The sequence below is a fragment of the Tachypleus tridentatus genome, chromosome 7 (genome assembly GCF_004210375.1).
Source record: "Tachypleus tridentatus isolate NWPU-2018 chromosome 7, ASM421037v1, whole genome shotgun sequence".
Lineage (NCBI taxonomy): Eukaryota > Metazoa > Arthropoda > Merostomata > Xiphosura > Limulidae > Tachypleus > Tachypleus tridentatus.
Genome location: NC_134831.1, coordinates 194,260,061 through 194,276,349, shown reverse-complemented (window position 1 = coordinate 194,276,349; position 16,289 = coordinate 194,260,061). Strand labels below are relative to the sequence as shown.

At 33.5% G+C, this 16,289-nt stretch overlaps 1 protein-coding gene across 6 annotated transcripts in view; it reads left to right on the top strand.

The window, feature by feature from the left end:
• Positions 1-11,640: 11,640 nt before the first annotated feature.
• The window catches only part of LOC143257614 (heterogeneous nuclear ribonucleoprotein R-like), a 44,730-nt gene continuing 40,081 nt past the window's right edge, over positions 11,641-16,289 (top strand). For 2 of the 6 annotated variants that reach the window (XM_076516606.1, XM_076516604.1), the window contains exons 1-2: positions 11,641-11,749; positions 15,716-15,952. In XM_076516606.1, coding sequence (XP_076372721.1) covers positions 15,745-15,952 — 208 coding nt within the window. In that variant the 5' untranslated portion in view covers positions 11,641-11,749; positions 15,716-15,744. The remainder of the gene's footprint in view (positions 11,750-15,715; positions 15,953-16,289) is intronic. The other 4 variants (XM_076516605.1, XM_076516607.1, XM_076516608.1 and 1 more) reach the window with 3 other exon arrangements.

The window sequence follows — 16,289 nt, the reverse complement described above, 5'->3', positions numbered from 1 at the left end:
TAGTTTACATCCCTTTTATTTCCATGAGGAGAAGACATTTCCTCATTATTACATGATTTAAAAATACCTGAATTTGCCATGAATGAGAGATTGAGATTTTGTATAATGGGACTTCCCTTAAAAAAAATGAAACAAATTGACTTTGTGGACTACATTCTTGTTGAAAAAAGATTATTTTAAACAAATGAACAATGTAGCTAAGTTTTTCTCAATTGTAATGACCTATGGTCATGAATTCTTTTTGAACAGTGGTTCCCAATCTTTTTGAAAGCAGAAACAAGCAATATCGCATATGCAATTTTTGCCAACTAGTAATTAAATGTAACATAATTAAAGGTTTTTGTATTAAATAAATTTACAAATTATGGAAATTTAATGATTTTATTAAGTGATATTTTTTGGTCTTTATAACTCCAATTTATAATACATTATGTGGTCAAGTAACTTTTAATGTCTCTTTTTGTTTGACAGTCATTTTCATCATAATTTATTCATTAATGATGATAAACTTCATGAGTTTTGTTAATATACTACTTGTTTTGTACAGCAAAATGCCACAAATAAAATATTTGACCAAACATAATGAAAAATTGCTATTTTGAATGGCATAATAGCTTTTGAAAAGTTTTATAATAAAACTGTTTTTGTTTATCTTGAGTTCAAAGACTATAACCCATCTCAGTCTAGGACTCTTTAGACTGATGTTTTGACACTGAGATTCAGGCTCACTTGTGTCCTATAGTTAATCTGAAAATATCCACAATACTGTATATTAAAGAAACATTTTGCTGTGGTATAAGTTAGGTTTGTTTCATGCTAGCTACCTTTGTTGTTTTTTTGGAAATTATGCCAGTTTTGCCCACAGAGATGTTGCTACACTTTGCACATTATGCAAAGAGGATAACAGTATCAATGTCCTTCACTGGCCAATTTAATGATACCTGGAGTTTAAGAGTTTAACACTATCACGAATTTGTATGAGAACAATTAATAATGTAGTTAACATAAATTTTTTATGTGAAAATCTGACATTTCCTGTTAAGTAAGAAGTAAGAAGCTTTGGGTTAAACATAGTTCTGCTTGGTTTTCCACATGAGTTAGTTGATGTAAAGACTGCTAAGACTAAAACTGTGGACTGATTAACAAATTTGATAAAAGTGATAGACCTGTGTCCATTGCAGTTATGCACACTGTATTTTTGCTTTGTGATATCAAGATTGTTTTACACTTCACATCATCTGTTTATTCCTTTGGGTTAAAATGCAGCAATTTAGTCAACTCCAGAATTATTCTTCAAAAATCACCCTTTATACATCACAACTACCTGACTCTCAGTTAATCTGAGAATACTACAAAATAGGTAGTAACAAGAAATTTTAATGCTGTGCCCAAGTAATTTACTGTGAATTTTCTTGTTTTTGCTAAAATTTGTATTACCTGTTACTTGATTTTATACTTCTGAAAGAATGGCTTGTTGTAAAAGTAGAAGTATATGTGACCAAGAGGAACAGTTTGATTCTGGAAAAAGAGGTTGGGTGAGATAACTGAGTCCAGAAAAATCCCTTTCTGGCTATGGGATTTTTGCTAAAAATCTACAATTCTAACTTTGGAAACTGACTGATATCTGGTACACCCAGACTAATACATCAAATCCTGTCCCTGAAGATCCATTTTGACACAAGGGAAGTGAGGAAAACTAAAGGTTGCTAAGATGAAGTGTTGCATGGTGAGAGAAGGTCTATATAGTATTCTTAGGCTGTCATCAGCTAGAACACCAGTGTCCCAGGTCTGGTCAAGACCAGTCAAAATAGACTACAAGTGCCTTTGACAAATAATTTCTACCAGTCCAAGCTATTACCTGAGCAAATTGTACAGTGGGGAGCCATTGATAAAGATCATGAACCATGGATAGTCAGCCTTTTGAAATAATATGTATCCTGTAATGAAAAAAACCATAGTTTTCAACAAAATATGCAGCTCTGTATGAAAAGTTGGCAACTTTTTAATTTGCTGCTCTAGACCAATGACTGATTAATCTCCCAAGATTCAGAGTACCTGTAAATGTGTGTTACCCTGCACCTTCAAATTCAGTGGCAATTTAGCCAGGAGAGGCTGAGAACTTGCAAGAGGGAGGCTTTATCCAACACCAAAATTCCCTGTAACTGAAGAAAAACAGACTTTGCCTCCAATATTCAAAGGTGTGACAAAAGAAGACTTGGACCATTTATTGAAGTGTTTGTGGCAGGTACCACTTTAGAATTTCTGACCCTAGATGCCATCAGACATCTGAATGAAACTCAATAAGTGGTCTGGGACACAGTTGTAGTTGTGTTGCTAACTCAACCTTATCAAAGAATGAGTGATGCGTTGGCCTTAGACTCAAGGGAGAACCTGAAGTGCAGGTTTGGCTGCTTATGTGGATGACTTGCACCAGTTGTACAATAAGACACACCCTGCAATGGTAGAAGAAGATAGAGGAAACATCTTTCATGGCTAATTTTGTTTAGGGAATTTACAAACAAACCATGAAGTTTTACTGAGTGTGAGCAATATCCTCATTTTTAAGGACAAGCCCATAACAACATTAACTGTGACTATACAACTGCCCAATTCTGGCACCACATCTATTACATTGAGCTAGAGCAATAATTAAGGTAAACCAATCATCCACAATCGTACTCTATGCCAGTGAATGGACGAGGCTACCCTAAGGGTACGGGCAACAGCTTGCTATAATAATGTCTCTTTCTGGACTCTACTGAGGCAGGAGAAGTGAAAATTCTGCTTTGCTCTAGGTCTGGCTAGCCACTAAAATATGAACTACTCATACTTTAATGTTAACCAACTAACAGTAACTGTACTTTGAAAATCAGCAAAATGAATAATTAGTGATGAGCAATACAATCTTTATAAAGTGCTTGGGCACTTCCAGTACTGGCTGTTAAGAAGAAGGAATGGACCCCAAGGTCCTTTAAAGCTCCCTAAAGAGTAGAATCACTATGAAAAGAGCAAGAAATGTGAACCAAGCATTCCAACTGTGGATGTTGGGTTATTTATTAATTGGTATAGGTTTAAAGGTGTTACTTTTATTCTGGTTTTAATTGCTGTATAAGTAGGGCTTAGATTTTGCATTTGTTGATATTTGTTTCTCAACTTAGTATCTGGGTGTTTTCTATGGTTATGTTCTGTTTATTTGATTTTCAGTGTTCAAAAATGTGAAGGTTTTGTGTGTATGTGTATTCTTTTAATCTAGTTTCCAGTTTTCTGCTTGTTTCTCCAATATAGAAGTCATGGCAGTTATTGCATTGTATTTTATAAATTATGTTGGTGTTGTGTTTATCAGTGTAGATTTTACATAGTATGGACTTTAGTTTTTCCTGGTTTTTGAATAAATTTGGTGTTTACTGGAATGTTGTGTTTTCTTATAAGCTTTTTCCAAATGTTGGTTTGTTTGTATTTTTGCTGATGTCAGGAATATATGGTATGTAATAGTGTAAGGTTTTGTAGTTTGTTGTATCTTGGGTTTTATTGTTGTTTGTTTTGTTGGACTAGATGCGTGCATATAATTTTTTCCATGGTTTTTTGAGGAAATTTGTTGATGTTGATGAAGTGTTGTTTTATTTTGTTTATTTTATCGTTAATTTCATCGGGTGACCATAGTTTTGTGGCTGTCTATTTGGTTTCTTAATGTGTTGAGTTTTGTTTTGTTTCATGTGCTGAGTCCCAGGGAATGTATGATCCAGTATGATGAATTTTCTGTGAATTTCTGTTTTGAACTGTGTATCAGTTTTACTGATCTTGAGGTTAAGAAGTGCTACTTGGTTGGGTTTTTTTCCTGTTCACAGGTGAATTTAATGTTGGGGTGTATAGAGTTAATGTGGCTGAAGAAACTAAGTGTGTGTTCTGTAGATGTGAATCCAGCAATTGTATCATCAGCATACCTGTACCAGTACAATGGTGGGTGTAAAGCTGAATTGATCGCTTAAGATTCAATCTGTGTCATAAAAATGTTGGCTAGAACTGGTGACATGGGATTCCCCATACTTAGACCATTTATTTGAAGGTAGTTTTTGTGGTAGTGAATTCAATAAGAGTTGCAAATTGGTTGCTGTCAGTGTGTATCAATGGGCTGGGATCTTATACAGTTGTATGAAGTGTTAAGTGAGTAGAATACATGCATTTCACTTTATCATTTCCCGTCTGATTGGCAGGACACGTAATAAAGAATACCAAGTGGATACTTATAAAGTTTGTTAATTCCATTAGAATTGACTGAAATGAGCATTTGCCATATGGGTGGGTAATAAAAGTCATAATCAGTCACATTATTTTGGCCCACAAAGCCATTGTGATAGTGGGTGATGCTGGTTGCTGTCCTTTTGATTCACATAAGTTCCAGACATATATATGTGTAAAAACGGATGGTATGGATAGAGAAAGCTCTATGTAGAGGAGCGAACAATGTTTTGACCTTCCTCATTCATCGTCAGGTTCACAAATACTTTCCACAAAAAACAACCAACAGAAAGAAGACAACTTTGACAATTTTATTGGCATCCAACAACCAAACTTCCCAGAAAAAATTTATATTTTCCAGAAACACCTAAAAACAACATCTTAAACGATCTTTTCAAAGAAGTTTCTCACAAAACAATTAACATTTCACAAAACACAAAGCTAAAAAACAATCTTACAAGAAGAGACATTCATTCCATTAAAAACCTAAAACAAGACAAAAGTAGATAAAGGAAACACTATAGTTATAATGAACACGAATGAATACATCCAAAAAATGAAGAACATCCTATCAGACATAAACAAATTTAAACCAATACACACAAAGACACACGAATCGCAACTAAACAAAATACTACTAAAAATGAAAAAAGCCAACACAATTTCACAAACACTTTATTCCTACCTACGCAAGACCGACTCACGCATACCACAAATATACGGCATCCCCAAACCTCATAAACCAGATTGTCTACTACGACCAGCAATGTCCACATATGAATCGTTTGATTACAATTTCCGTGAATACATGGCATGGGCATTCTCCTGATATGTAACATCAGCCAACTCATTCAAAGACTTTTAATTTCAAATCTAACTTTAATCAACTTAATCATAAAGCCTTAATGGCTGGTTTTGATGTTATATACCTCTTTACAGAAGTTCCAACCACTGAAACCTGCAAGATAGCCTTAGAACTCTATATCCGAGACTCTAACCCATCTATAAACATTCCCAGCAACCAATTAGCAACCCTCATAGAATTGACCACGATGAAGACAGACTTCATGTTCAACAACCACAACTATATACAAACAAATTGCCTAAGCATGGGCAACCCAATATCACCAGTTCTAGCCAATATTTTTTAACACAAGCAATTAACATAGCATTACATCCACCACTATACTGGTACAGATATATAGATGACACGGTTGCGGGATTCACATCTACAGAACACGCACTTAATTTTTTTCAATCACATTAACTCTATACATCTCAACATTAACTTCACATTTGAACAGGAAGGAAGCAATCAAATATCGTTTATTAACCTCAAAAGTACGAGAACCAATACCCAGTTTAAAACAGAAATCCACCGAAAAATCACCCATACTGAACTATACATTCCTTGGGACTCGGCACATGAAACAAAACAAAATATACTAATACAGCCATAAAACTATGCTCACCAGATAAAATTAACGACGAATTTGACAAAATAAAACAATACTTCATCAACATCAATAAGTTTCCTCCACAAACCGTAGAAAACATTATACGCACACACCTAGACAAAAACAAAATCAACTAACAAAAGTAAATATACCCCATAATTTAAAAAATCACGAAACCATATACTGCTGCATACCATATATTCCCGCATCAGCAAAAAATAACTAGCATTTGGCAAAAACTTGTATCAAAATATGACATCCCAGTTAATACCAAACGTATTCAAAAACCAGGCACAAAACTAAGGTCTATACTATGTAAAAACTACACTGACAAACGCCATACCAACATTATTTATAAAATACAATGTGATAACTGCCACGACTTCTATATTGGAGAAACAAATAGAAAAATGGAAACCAGATTACAAGAACACAAAAAGTCACCTTCACACGTTTTCGAACACTGCAAATCAAATAAACACAACATAACCATAGAAAACACCCAAATACTAAAAAAAAGAAACAAACATGAACAAACACAAAATTAAAGAAGCCTTACTTATACAACAACTCAAGCCCAAAATAAACCAATACAAAGGAATACCTTTATACCTATATTAATAAGTATATCCAACATATAAGCACGCCCTCTACATTCCTACACACAATTACAGCACCGATTTCAAACATGTGGTTACCTCTTTCTTTCTTCATGAACCTGATGATGACCAAAGAAGGTTGTTCGCTCCTCTACATAGAGCTTTCTCCATTCATATCAGCCGTTTTTACTTATATATTTTTCTCTACAAGTTGGTTCTCTCGTCATTACGAGTTTCAGACTTAATATTTTCTTTCACAATTTCGTGAAACATCTTTCATGTTGAAAATTACATAATGTGATTTCAATTACTTAAAAGATAGAGTTGAAGAACCTTGTGAAATTAAATGTGGTAAATGTTTAATATTGCTCTTTTGTATCTTGAGGGTTAATGTCCACAGCATATTTTTGAGTGATCCAAGGTTTGTTTGTAAATATATAAGAAGATTTTTTTGTAAATTTCGCACAAAGCTTCTCGAGGGCTATCTGTGGTAGCCGAATTCGAACTCGCGACCCTCAGATTACGAGTCGAACACCTTAACCCACCTGGCCATGCCTGGCCTATATAAGAAGAATAGTTTCGTATTTTCCTGTTCATGAAATACTCTTGGTTCAGACAGCTAACTCTTTAAACACAGATGGATAAGATTACCATTCACTCAGTTAGGGTAAAACTCTAAAACAAAGTTAAAGTTGTAATAAAAGTAAAATAACGCAAAGGTTATAAATGAAAGTTAAATGAAAAATCTGAATAATATCTCAGTTATTTTCCTTCATATGTATGTGTGTGTTTATATATATATATATATACAGTATATTTAAAATAAAAATAAATGTAAAGATACAGTTAAAATATGTGTTTTTTTAAGCAAAATCTTTGAAACAAGAATGTGTTAAACCATCTTAAAAACGTACTTTAAAAATTTAGCCAGGTTTATAAAGAAAACACTAATTTGCTCGTGATCCCATCTACCTGTGCTGAGGTGAGATAGACTCCTGGTCACTATCTGATTCACTGACGTAAAAGTCAGCTTTATCTTTTTTGATGTCGTATGGTATTTTTTCTCAGAGTAATCAGTTAAGACTTAAGAAATGGAAGTTCAAAGGGTGTTAAGGAGCATGTGTCTGTCTATCTCTCAAATCTTTAATTGAATTTACCCAACAACAACAAAAAAAAAGAGTCGAGTCATGTAGACTCCACAATAATACTCTGTAATAACCCTATGAAAAGTCAGTTATAAATCCAAAGAATAAAATTGCAAGTGAGTCTGTTGTGGCTGTGTTGCACTGGTGAGAGATTTAAGGGAATTGAAACCTACCTTGTAAGCTCTCTCTTACCAGTTCTGTATACATCCATGCAAGATAAAGTACAATAAAAACAAGTTATTTACTGTGAATTAACCTAAACTATTCTACTAAAAATAAAACAAAATTACTTACAATAAAAGTACAATCTCACAAAAGTTCTAAATAAAAGATAAGTAAAACTTTTTCTGGAATATCAAGATCACTTCAGTTATATTAAATATTAAACATCGCAATTAAACTTACAGTTCAAGTAGTAAAATTTCGTTAACATTATTTAGACAGAGTAGAACATGGCTATTATATAAAGCATACATCAACAGAAGTTTAAACCAGCTTTGTATATGAAGCACTATTTTGAACATTACTTTTGTGTACTTGTGTTGGAGTGGGGGATATTCAGGGCCATTACCCAACTTACTGATAGAAATGACGACTTTCCATTGCTATCTCCCCTAAAACTAGATTAACCGCCTATTAATGGATGGGCAATAAGTAAAGTTGTATTTGCTTCAATGATATTCCATGTCTAAGTTATACCAAAAAATACAAAAAAGAAAGTACAAACCATATGGTATCACTGTAGAATAACGAGGTGAGGCTGAATTAACTTCAGAAAAGCACTGGATAATTCTGCTAAATATATAGAAGATTCACTTAAGATATCATTTACAGGGTAGTAATAAATCTCTTACTAAAGGGTCAATGTAAGATGGAGTAATGAAACTGGAAACAAATTGTAAGCAAAATGATAATATTCTTTATTTATCAGTAAACGTAAGCATGATTTGTATACTTTGTGTAACTTGCATAGAATCATCACCTTTTATAGATCACAAGAATGATTGCCGATAACTGAGTTCTATATAATGCCACTCGGATGATGTTCCAATTCAGATTTATGAGAAGATAATCATGTTTCACACTATTTCATCGCAAATTTTCTTAGTTTTCAAGTGTAATGGGCAACACATTATTGGATTAGTTGTTGCTCATCATAAATAGTATTTATTTTAAAATTTAATAGCATTGTAAACAGTTCGGGAACTCGAGAAAATTTACATGTGAATAAGAAATGACTCAAAGGCAGTTTAAATGAAAAAATATACAACATTTATTATACATCTTTAAAGTGTATCTTTGCATTAAACATTTCTAAACCATGTATATTTCATCACTTAGGAATTATACATAATAACTTTCTTACAAGACTCTATGAGCCTAACTTTTAATAAGAATTTTTTAAATAAATTTCTAAGTTTTTGTACGAAACTGTTATTATCGAAAGTTAATAAACTGTCGTTAATATTTTTGAGAGATAAATATATAGTTGAATCTTTTTCAGAGATCTGATTCTTTTTTTTTTTGTTTTCTCTGGACGGAAAGACTAATCTTGAGATTATATCTTGACTAATTACGTTCAAGAATATACAAAACAAGCACAATTATAATTATAACAGAAATATGAACTGATTTTTTTAGTGGGGGAGACAAAGTCAAAATCATGCAATAAAGTGTTGTCATTACTGTCAAGAGAATTGATGAGTTCCAGTAGTCAGATTTGGTGGGTTTAATATTTGTATTTTTAGTTTAAAGCCGTACTGCAGACTTACAGCTATATGTACTCCATAATAGTATATATTTAGTTGACCTTGACCACTCTGTCTTATGGGATGTCTGCAAGACTGTATCAGTCTCCTTCATAATCTGCCGCCGGTATCACAAGCAGAAGGCAACAAGTTACCTCAATCACACTGTTTCAGGGCTCAGGGGACGTCAACAAAACCGCATTTATCTCTTTCATGACCTGAGTGAGAATTTTCCAAGAAGCCACCGTGGTAGTGACGTTATTCAATATTTAACTACGGGGTAGGTATATAAAGATTTTAAGTGTAGCTGCTGACAGACTTGGCAACTTTTATTAGAATTGAAAATTAAATGTAATAAGCAGTCTGAAATTGTGAAGAGAATAAAACTTGTAAATTCATATATATATGCTGAATGAATAAAGAAAGAATTATGTTTTTCGTTTTCCAGAGAAGCATTTGCCCTCTTGACATCGCTGAGGACACCCATAAACTTGCGCATATTGTAAATAAAGAAGGAATTCAGAATAAATATCATAATGTTACTAAAATATATAGAAGCACATGACACACTTGTATCTCAAAATGGCTCGTATAGATATTAACACGGGCCTGGCATGGCCAGGTGGATTAAGGCGTTCGACTCGTAATCTGAGGGTCGCGGGTTCGAATCCCGATCGCACCAAACATGCTCGTCCTTTCAACCGTGAGGGCGTTATTATTTTACGGTCAATTCCAGTATTCGTTAGTAAAAGAGTAGCCCAAGAGTTGGCAGTGAGTGGTGAGGACTAGTTGCTTTCTCTCTAGTCTTACACTGCTAAATTAGAGATGGCCAGTGCAAATAGCTCTCGAGTAGCTTTGCGCGAAATTCAAAAACAAAAAACAAATAGGTATTAACACTTTTACTAATGAAGCTGAAGATGACCTTGGAAGGTCGAAAAATTGTTCTCTGATTTATTAGTAAAAATGTACCCATACCAGTCGTTCTGAGATACAATTTTACTTCAAGTGAGTTTCTCACCATCAAGAATTACATGGTAAATTTATATACACCACAGTCTGTTTGAAGTTAAGTACAAAGTTACACAATGGGCTATCTGCGCTCTGTCCACCATGGTTACCATTCTAAGTCCGAAGACATGCCGCTGTGCCTCTGGGAAGCCCATAGTCTTATACCATAATTGAATTGGCCTGACGTGACCACGTGGTTAGGGCACTCGACTTCTAATCTGAGGGTCGCGGGTTCAAATCCCCATACCACCACACATGTTTACCCTTTCAGCCGTGGGGGCGTTATAATATTCGGTTAATTTCACTACTCTTTAATAAAAGATTAACCCAAGAGTATGCGGTGTGTGGTGATGACTACCTGTCTTCCATCTGGTCTATAACTGCTAAATTAGAAACGGATAGCGCAGATAGCACTCGTGTTGCTTTGAGCGAAATTCCAAGCAAATCAGAATTAAAAATAAATAAACATTTGTTGTTCAAGATCATCATCTGATCGTTTCGTACGTTTACTATAATAAATAAATACAATGCTGTAAAAACATAACAACAACAAGGTGAAAACATTCAGTGAAAAACAATATTTCTAAAATTCTGTATTTATTACATTTAATGTTGATGTGTGTGTGTGTGTTTTCTTATAGCAAAACCACTTCGGGCTATCTGCTGAGCGCACTGAAATGTTGAAGTAGTCAGTGTCAGATTTTTCAATCCAAAGATCAAATGACAAGTAGCATTTATAATTAGTTAATTTAAATGTGTAAGTTTTATTATTGTAAGAAATGTAGCTGTATAAATAATTCACACATTTTTATACGAATTAAATCTTCCTTAGTTATAGTTCTTCGTTCAGTAAACATGTACGTGCTTATAAATAATAGAAGTATAGACAGATATTTACTCTTAAGCTATTATAAATTTATTATTATAATACATTTTTATATATTCTGAGACATTTTTTTAAAGCACTGTAAACACAAAGTAATAGATTATCATTCTGGCGGGAAAAGGTATGTAATATGAGCACTTAGTGTAGTACCTTGACGATATATTAATTGAAAAGTAGAACATATATTTAATATTGTTTATGATACAATTTAGTTATATTTTTTTTTTCATACAATTAGTTTTATGGTATACTTTCGTTAGACTATTATTTATGCCAAGTACAGAAAATCAGGCTGAGAAATTATTGTAGTGATTCACGTGCTCGTTCATTCTATTTTTATTTTCTCTTATATTGGAAATCTAGTGTATTACTAATTTCGAAATAAGCCTTAATTATCTTAGTTATTTAATCCGACCTAACAAAAAGATTTAAATGAACGATATATATTCTTTTGAAATATAACATTGAGTGTAAAATATAATGAATATTTTGTGTTGAGATGACAAATTACTAAGGTAATATACTCATTATTTTTTTAAATTTTTGCAATATTTAATGAAAAAAAAAAAAGGCCTGTATTCCTGTTATGTAAGCCCCGTAGTATGTGTACTCACGTTGAAGTAGACCGGCATTCTTTCTTTGGTAATTTATCTGGAAAATTTCAAAAAAGGTTAGAACTTTGGAATTTAAGTGTTACTTTTCGTAGGCAGTCATATTAAAATAAATCTTAAACATATTTACATTTCAAAGGATATTAAAAGCCACAGCCGTCAACTAGTTTTAGATCGACAGTTACAGTTAGTGTTACCACTTGGCCATGTAAAGCTGCAAAAATTTGTCACTTTTATTAGGCTTAAAAACTGTAACTGTTGTTTAATTTTAACGGTTAGATAGATATATTTAACAGTGTAAATTGTTTCCGATTCGGTTACTGCACCAATAAAATTATTATTTAAGTAGTTTGTATTAGTGTGGAGTTTGCATGGTAATTTGGTTATGGTGAAGACCTCAACTTTGTTAGTGATTTTTTTACTTGTGTAGGAAGTTTAAATATCAAAATAGGCAGTGTAAAATATAGGAAGAAAAATTGATTTAAAATTGAAATTCTATTCAGTTTTTTACATAGGTCCAGTATGGTCAGGTGGTTAAGGCGCTCGACTCGTATCCAAGGGTCGCGGGTTCGAATCCTGGTCGCATCAGACATGCTCCCCCTTTTAACTCGTTATAAAGTTACCGGAAATTCCAATTAGCGGTGGGAAGTGATGACTAGCTGTCTTCCACTCTGCATGAGGACTCATGTAGCTTTGCATGAAACTAAAAAAACGCAAATGAATTTATAATGGCAAAAGTTTAAAATTAATCAAACTAAAAAGTAGTAGAGAGAGTACAACTGTCATTCAGTGTAATGTGAACTCTTCCGTAACTTTGTGTAATTTTAGAGGTAAATATTTTTGTCTTAGTTTAATAAGTGAAAAAAATAAGTGTAGTAGTTGAGCCTTATACTTATATGCAAAAATTATTAACATGGTGAGCCAGAACTTCCTTCGTCATCATAACTGGTGTGTATTTTATTCCAGTTGATACGTATAATATATACATACATGCACATAGAAATATATATTAAATGTGTACACTTTAAAAATAAAAATTGTGAATTGCAGAGCATTTAATTTTGATAAGGTATGTAAGACGTTTATGAATAACTTTATTATACTGTTTATGCTATATTTATTAGAATAAGATTAAAAACAGATATTCAGAATATATATAAGGCCCCCCAGGGATACAGTGGTATGTCTGCGGACTTGCACACTAAAAACCGGGTTTCGATACTTGTGGTGGGCAGAGCACAGATAGCCCATTGTGTAGCTTTGTGCTTAATTCTAAACAAAATATACATAAGTACACAAAATCTTAATCAAATATATTTGAAGTAAGTGTCCAATTTCAACTGTTTTTTAATGAGCTTTTTTGTGTGGTTAAAAGAGAATGCCAGTTCTTCTGCCTTTTCACAAAGTTCATTATCCCCCTTCATTTTTGCATACAATTTGACAGCGTTAATATAACTTAACACTTGCGATGAAATAGGATTTTCTATTTCCTCACTATTTTTTCTCTTTTGTTCATCTTCTGAATCTCTCATACTATTATGATTTTGCGATTCTATTATACTTTAAATTAATTTCATCAGTTTCTGTTAAAACATTATGCCATGGTTTTCTACTCCTGAAGACGAAAGGTGGAAGACTTTCAAAATGTTGTCCTCTACACTTGTTTCTCCAAAACAGGCAGTTGCCATTCAACATTCAACAAAGTTTCATTCTTGCCAACTTTCAAAAAACATTTTGCATTTGCAGAATTATCTGCATGAATCAGAGTTTGGATTTCACTAGAATCGTCATAACAAACAACTTTAAAAAAAATTTAGGGTATTAAGTAAATTTTCCCTAAATTATGGAAGATAAGAATTTATTTTTGTCATGAGAATTATTTAAAGAATAGAATTTTGCACTTAAAATATATATATTTCTACAAATCACAAACCTAATTTAACTGCAAAAATAATGATGGCAGGAAAAAAGAACAGAATATATTTAACCAATACTTACTGTAACAAAATGCCTGAGAATTTATTAACATTCACACAAATTATTAATTAAATAAGAAATTAATAAAACATTTTTTCTGCCTTACTCAGGTTCTAATCCTACTTGCTGATAGATAAGGTAGGCGAAAGTTTTCTGTCCACGTTACGCAGGTTCCGCCACTCAGAGGGCCATTTTTAAGAGAAATCTTAATGCTGCAAATTTTTGTCTGGAGTATGAGGTCCAAATTGGTTACAAGCAACACTTTTAGATCTTGCCTGTTGCTTTCACATTTATTTTATTATACATGTTTCTGTAATATGCATATTTATATATGTATACTCTTCAAAAAAAGAAATGCAAAAGGGATATTTTTGTTATTTTAAAGAGAAATATATGTAATAACATTACAAGCTCGGAGTATGTGATGGTACACATGTTAAGGCACTGATTGCCAGACCAAAATGACAATAAAAGTTGTGCATTTTGAAAACGGAGGAAAACATCGGATTTTTTGCCAAAACGCATTTGTGTCCAATAAATTTGTTTGAGAGATTTGCATGTTCTGCAAGTGCAACATGTGCAAAATCCCTATAAAAGTGACGGGTTCTCGGTTTCAATAGCTCAGTGTTAAGCCACCGACACGCAATACAGTTATGCCAAGACTGACTGAAGCACAACGCAACAACGCCATTGGTCGCTTGGAAGCAGGCGAATCTTGATCAGATGTTGCCAGAGCTGTGAATGTCCACCCAAGCACCATCACAAGGCTATGGAATCGTCACCAACAACATGGATCAACTCGTAACCGTTCACGATCTGGCAGACCTCGTGTGACCACGCCCGCACAAGATTGTAACATCCGGTTACGTCACCTTCGGGATAGGACCACCACTGCGATGTCTACTGCCTCAACCATACCAGGGCTGCGTAGGATTTCCGATCAAACCATACGCAACCGTCTACGTGATTCTTAGGCCCCACGTGCCTAATCATGGTGAACATCAACGACATTTTTCAACATGACAATGCCTGTCCTCACACAGCCCGACTCGCCACTGTCTTCTTGAGACATCACAACCTCAACGTTCTTCCCTGTACCTCCAAATCACTAGATTTAAACCCCAACAAACATCTTTGGGACGAGTTGGACCGACGTCTGCGACGGCAACAACCTCAACTGTAGACTCTACCTCAGCTTGCAGCAGCTTTGCAGGCTGAGTGGACAGCCATTCCACAGGATGTGATTCGTCATCTCATCGCTTCCATGGGCAGGAGATGCTAAGCAGTTCTTGATGCTCACGGGGGGCATACTCGTTATTGATGTTGAGTGACGTTGAACTTCACCTAGTGAGCGTGGACTTTGCCTTTGCAGACTTTGGATGTTCAGCAGTGAATGTGCAAAGTTTCACACATGTCATACAGAACTACCCGGAATAAACTTGTTAACAATATGTCTCAGATTATACAAATGCCTTTTGCATTTCTTTTTTTGAAGAGTATATATATAGCACTGAGTAGTTTGATATTTTTGAAACTGGTGTGTCTAGTGTGTGTGATTTTTGGTGTTTTGTTTTAAGTATATCTGTAACAGCCTATCCTGTCTTCAAGGTGTATTATCTCCAGTGGCTATCAGATTATGTAGAGTATTATTATGGGACTTCTGCATCAGAATGGCTCTAAGGTGTACATATAATACTGGATAGGAAGTAATCAAAGATTATATCCTAATTTTCCAATTATAATAGATGTTTTTGACTAACAATTTATCAGAGTTGGGGTGTGTATAATATATTGTGACAAATCTAAATGTTTTATCTTTTAACAGCAAGTCCAAATGTTTTTCGAAACGTGTTGTTAACAGTAATGCATTCTTACTCTTAATGTGTTTTGATATTATATCTTGTTAATTATCTCTGTATCTAAGGTGTAGTTGGGAATTTTTTATCATTTTCTGATAAAAATTGTTGCTGATGCAACAATTTATGTAAATACTAAATAAAAGTAATAAAATTAATACTTCTAACAGTATTAATTGTGTTATTGTGTAGGATAATTTCTCGGAATTTCAACAAACAGAATGGCTGAAGGTGACACAGCTCTGCTAAATGATCAAGATATGATGGAAGAAAAGATGGAAGATGTTGAACCAATGGAGTATTCTGGAGAATGTTCTACAGAGAATGGAGCAGAATTTAAGGGAGAACATACAGAAGATTATCAAAAACTTTTAGATTATGGCTTAAACAAAAAAGTTGCAACTAAACTAGATGAAATTTTTATATCTGGTAAGATATGTTTTTATATATCTGAACTAATTTTTAATTCTCTATTAAGGAAATAGTTGTTCTTAAATAGGCTCCTATTAAGAGTACTTAGTACTTTATAAAACCAGAAAGGAATAGGTGGGTCAGGACTTCAACAAATTTTGTTTTTAAGAAAAAGATAGAAGAAAGAACAAAGACTATGTATTCCTCTAGACACTAAAATATATAAATATATTTAAGTGCATGAAATAATGAAAATATATTTAATTATTGTCATGGTTACATGTAAGTGGAACTTGGATGACCTTACTTAAAAAATCTTATATTTTTGTATTGTGACAAAGTAGTATTATTAGCA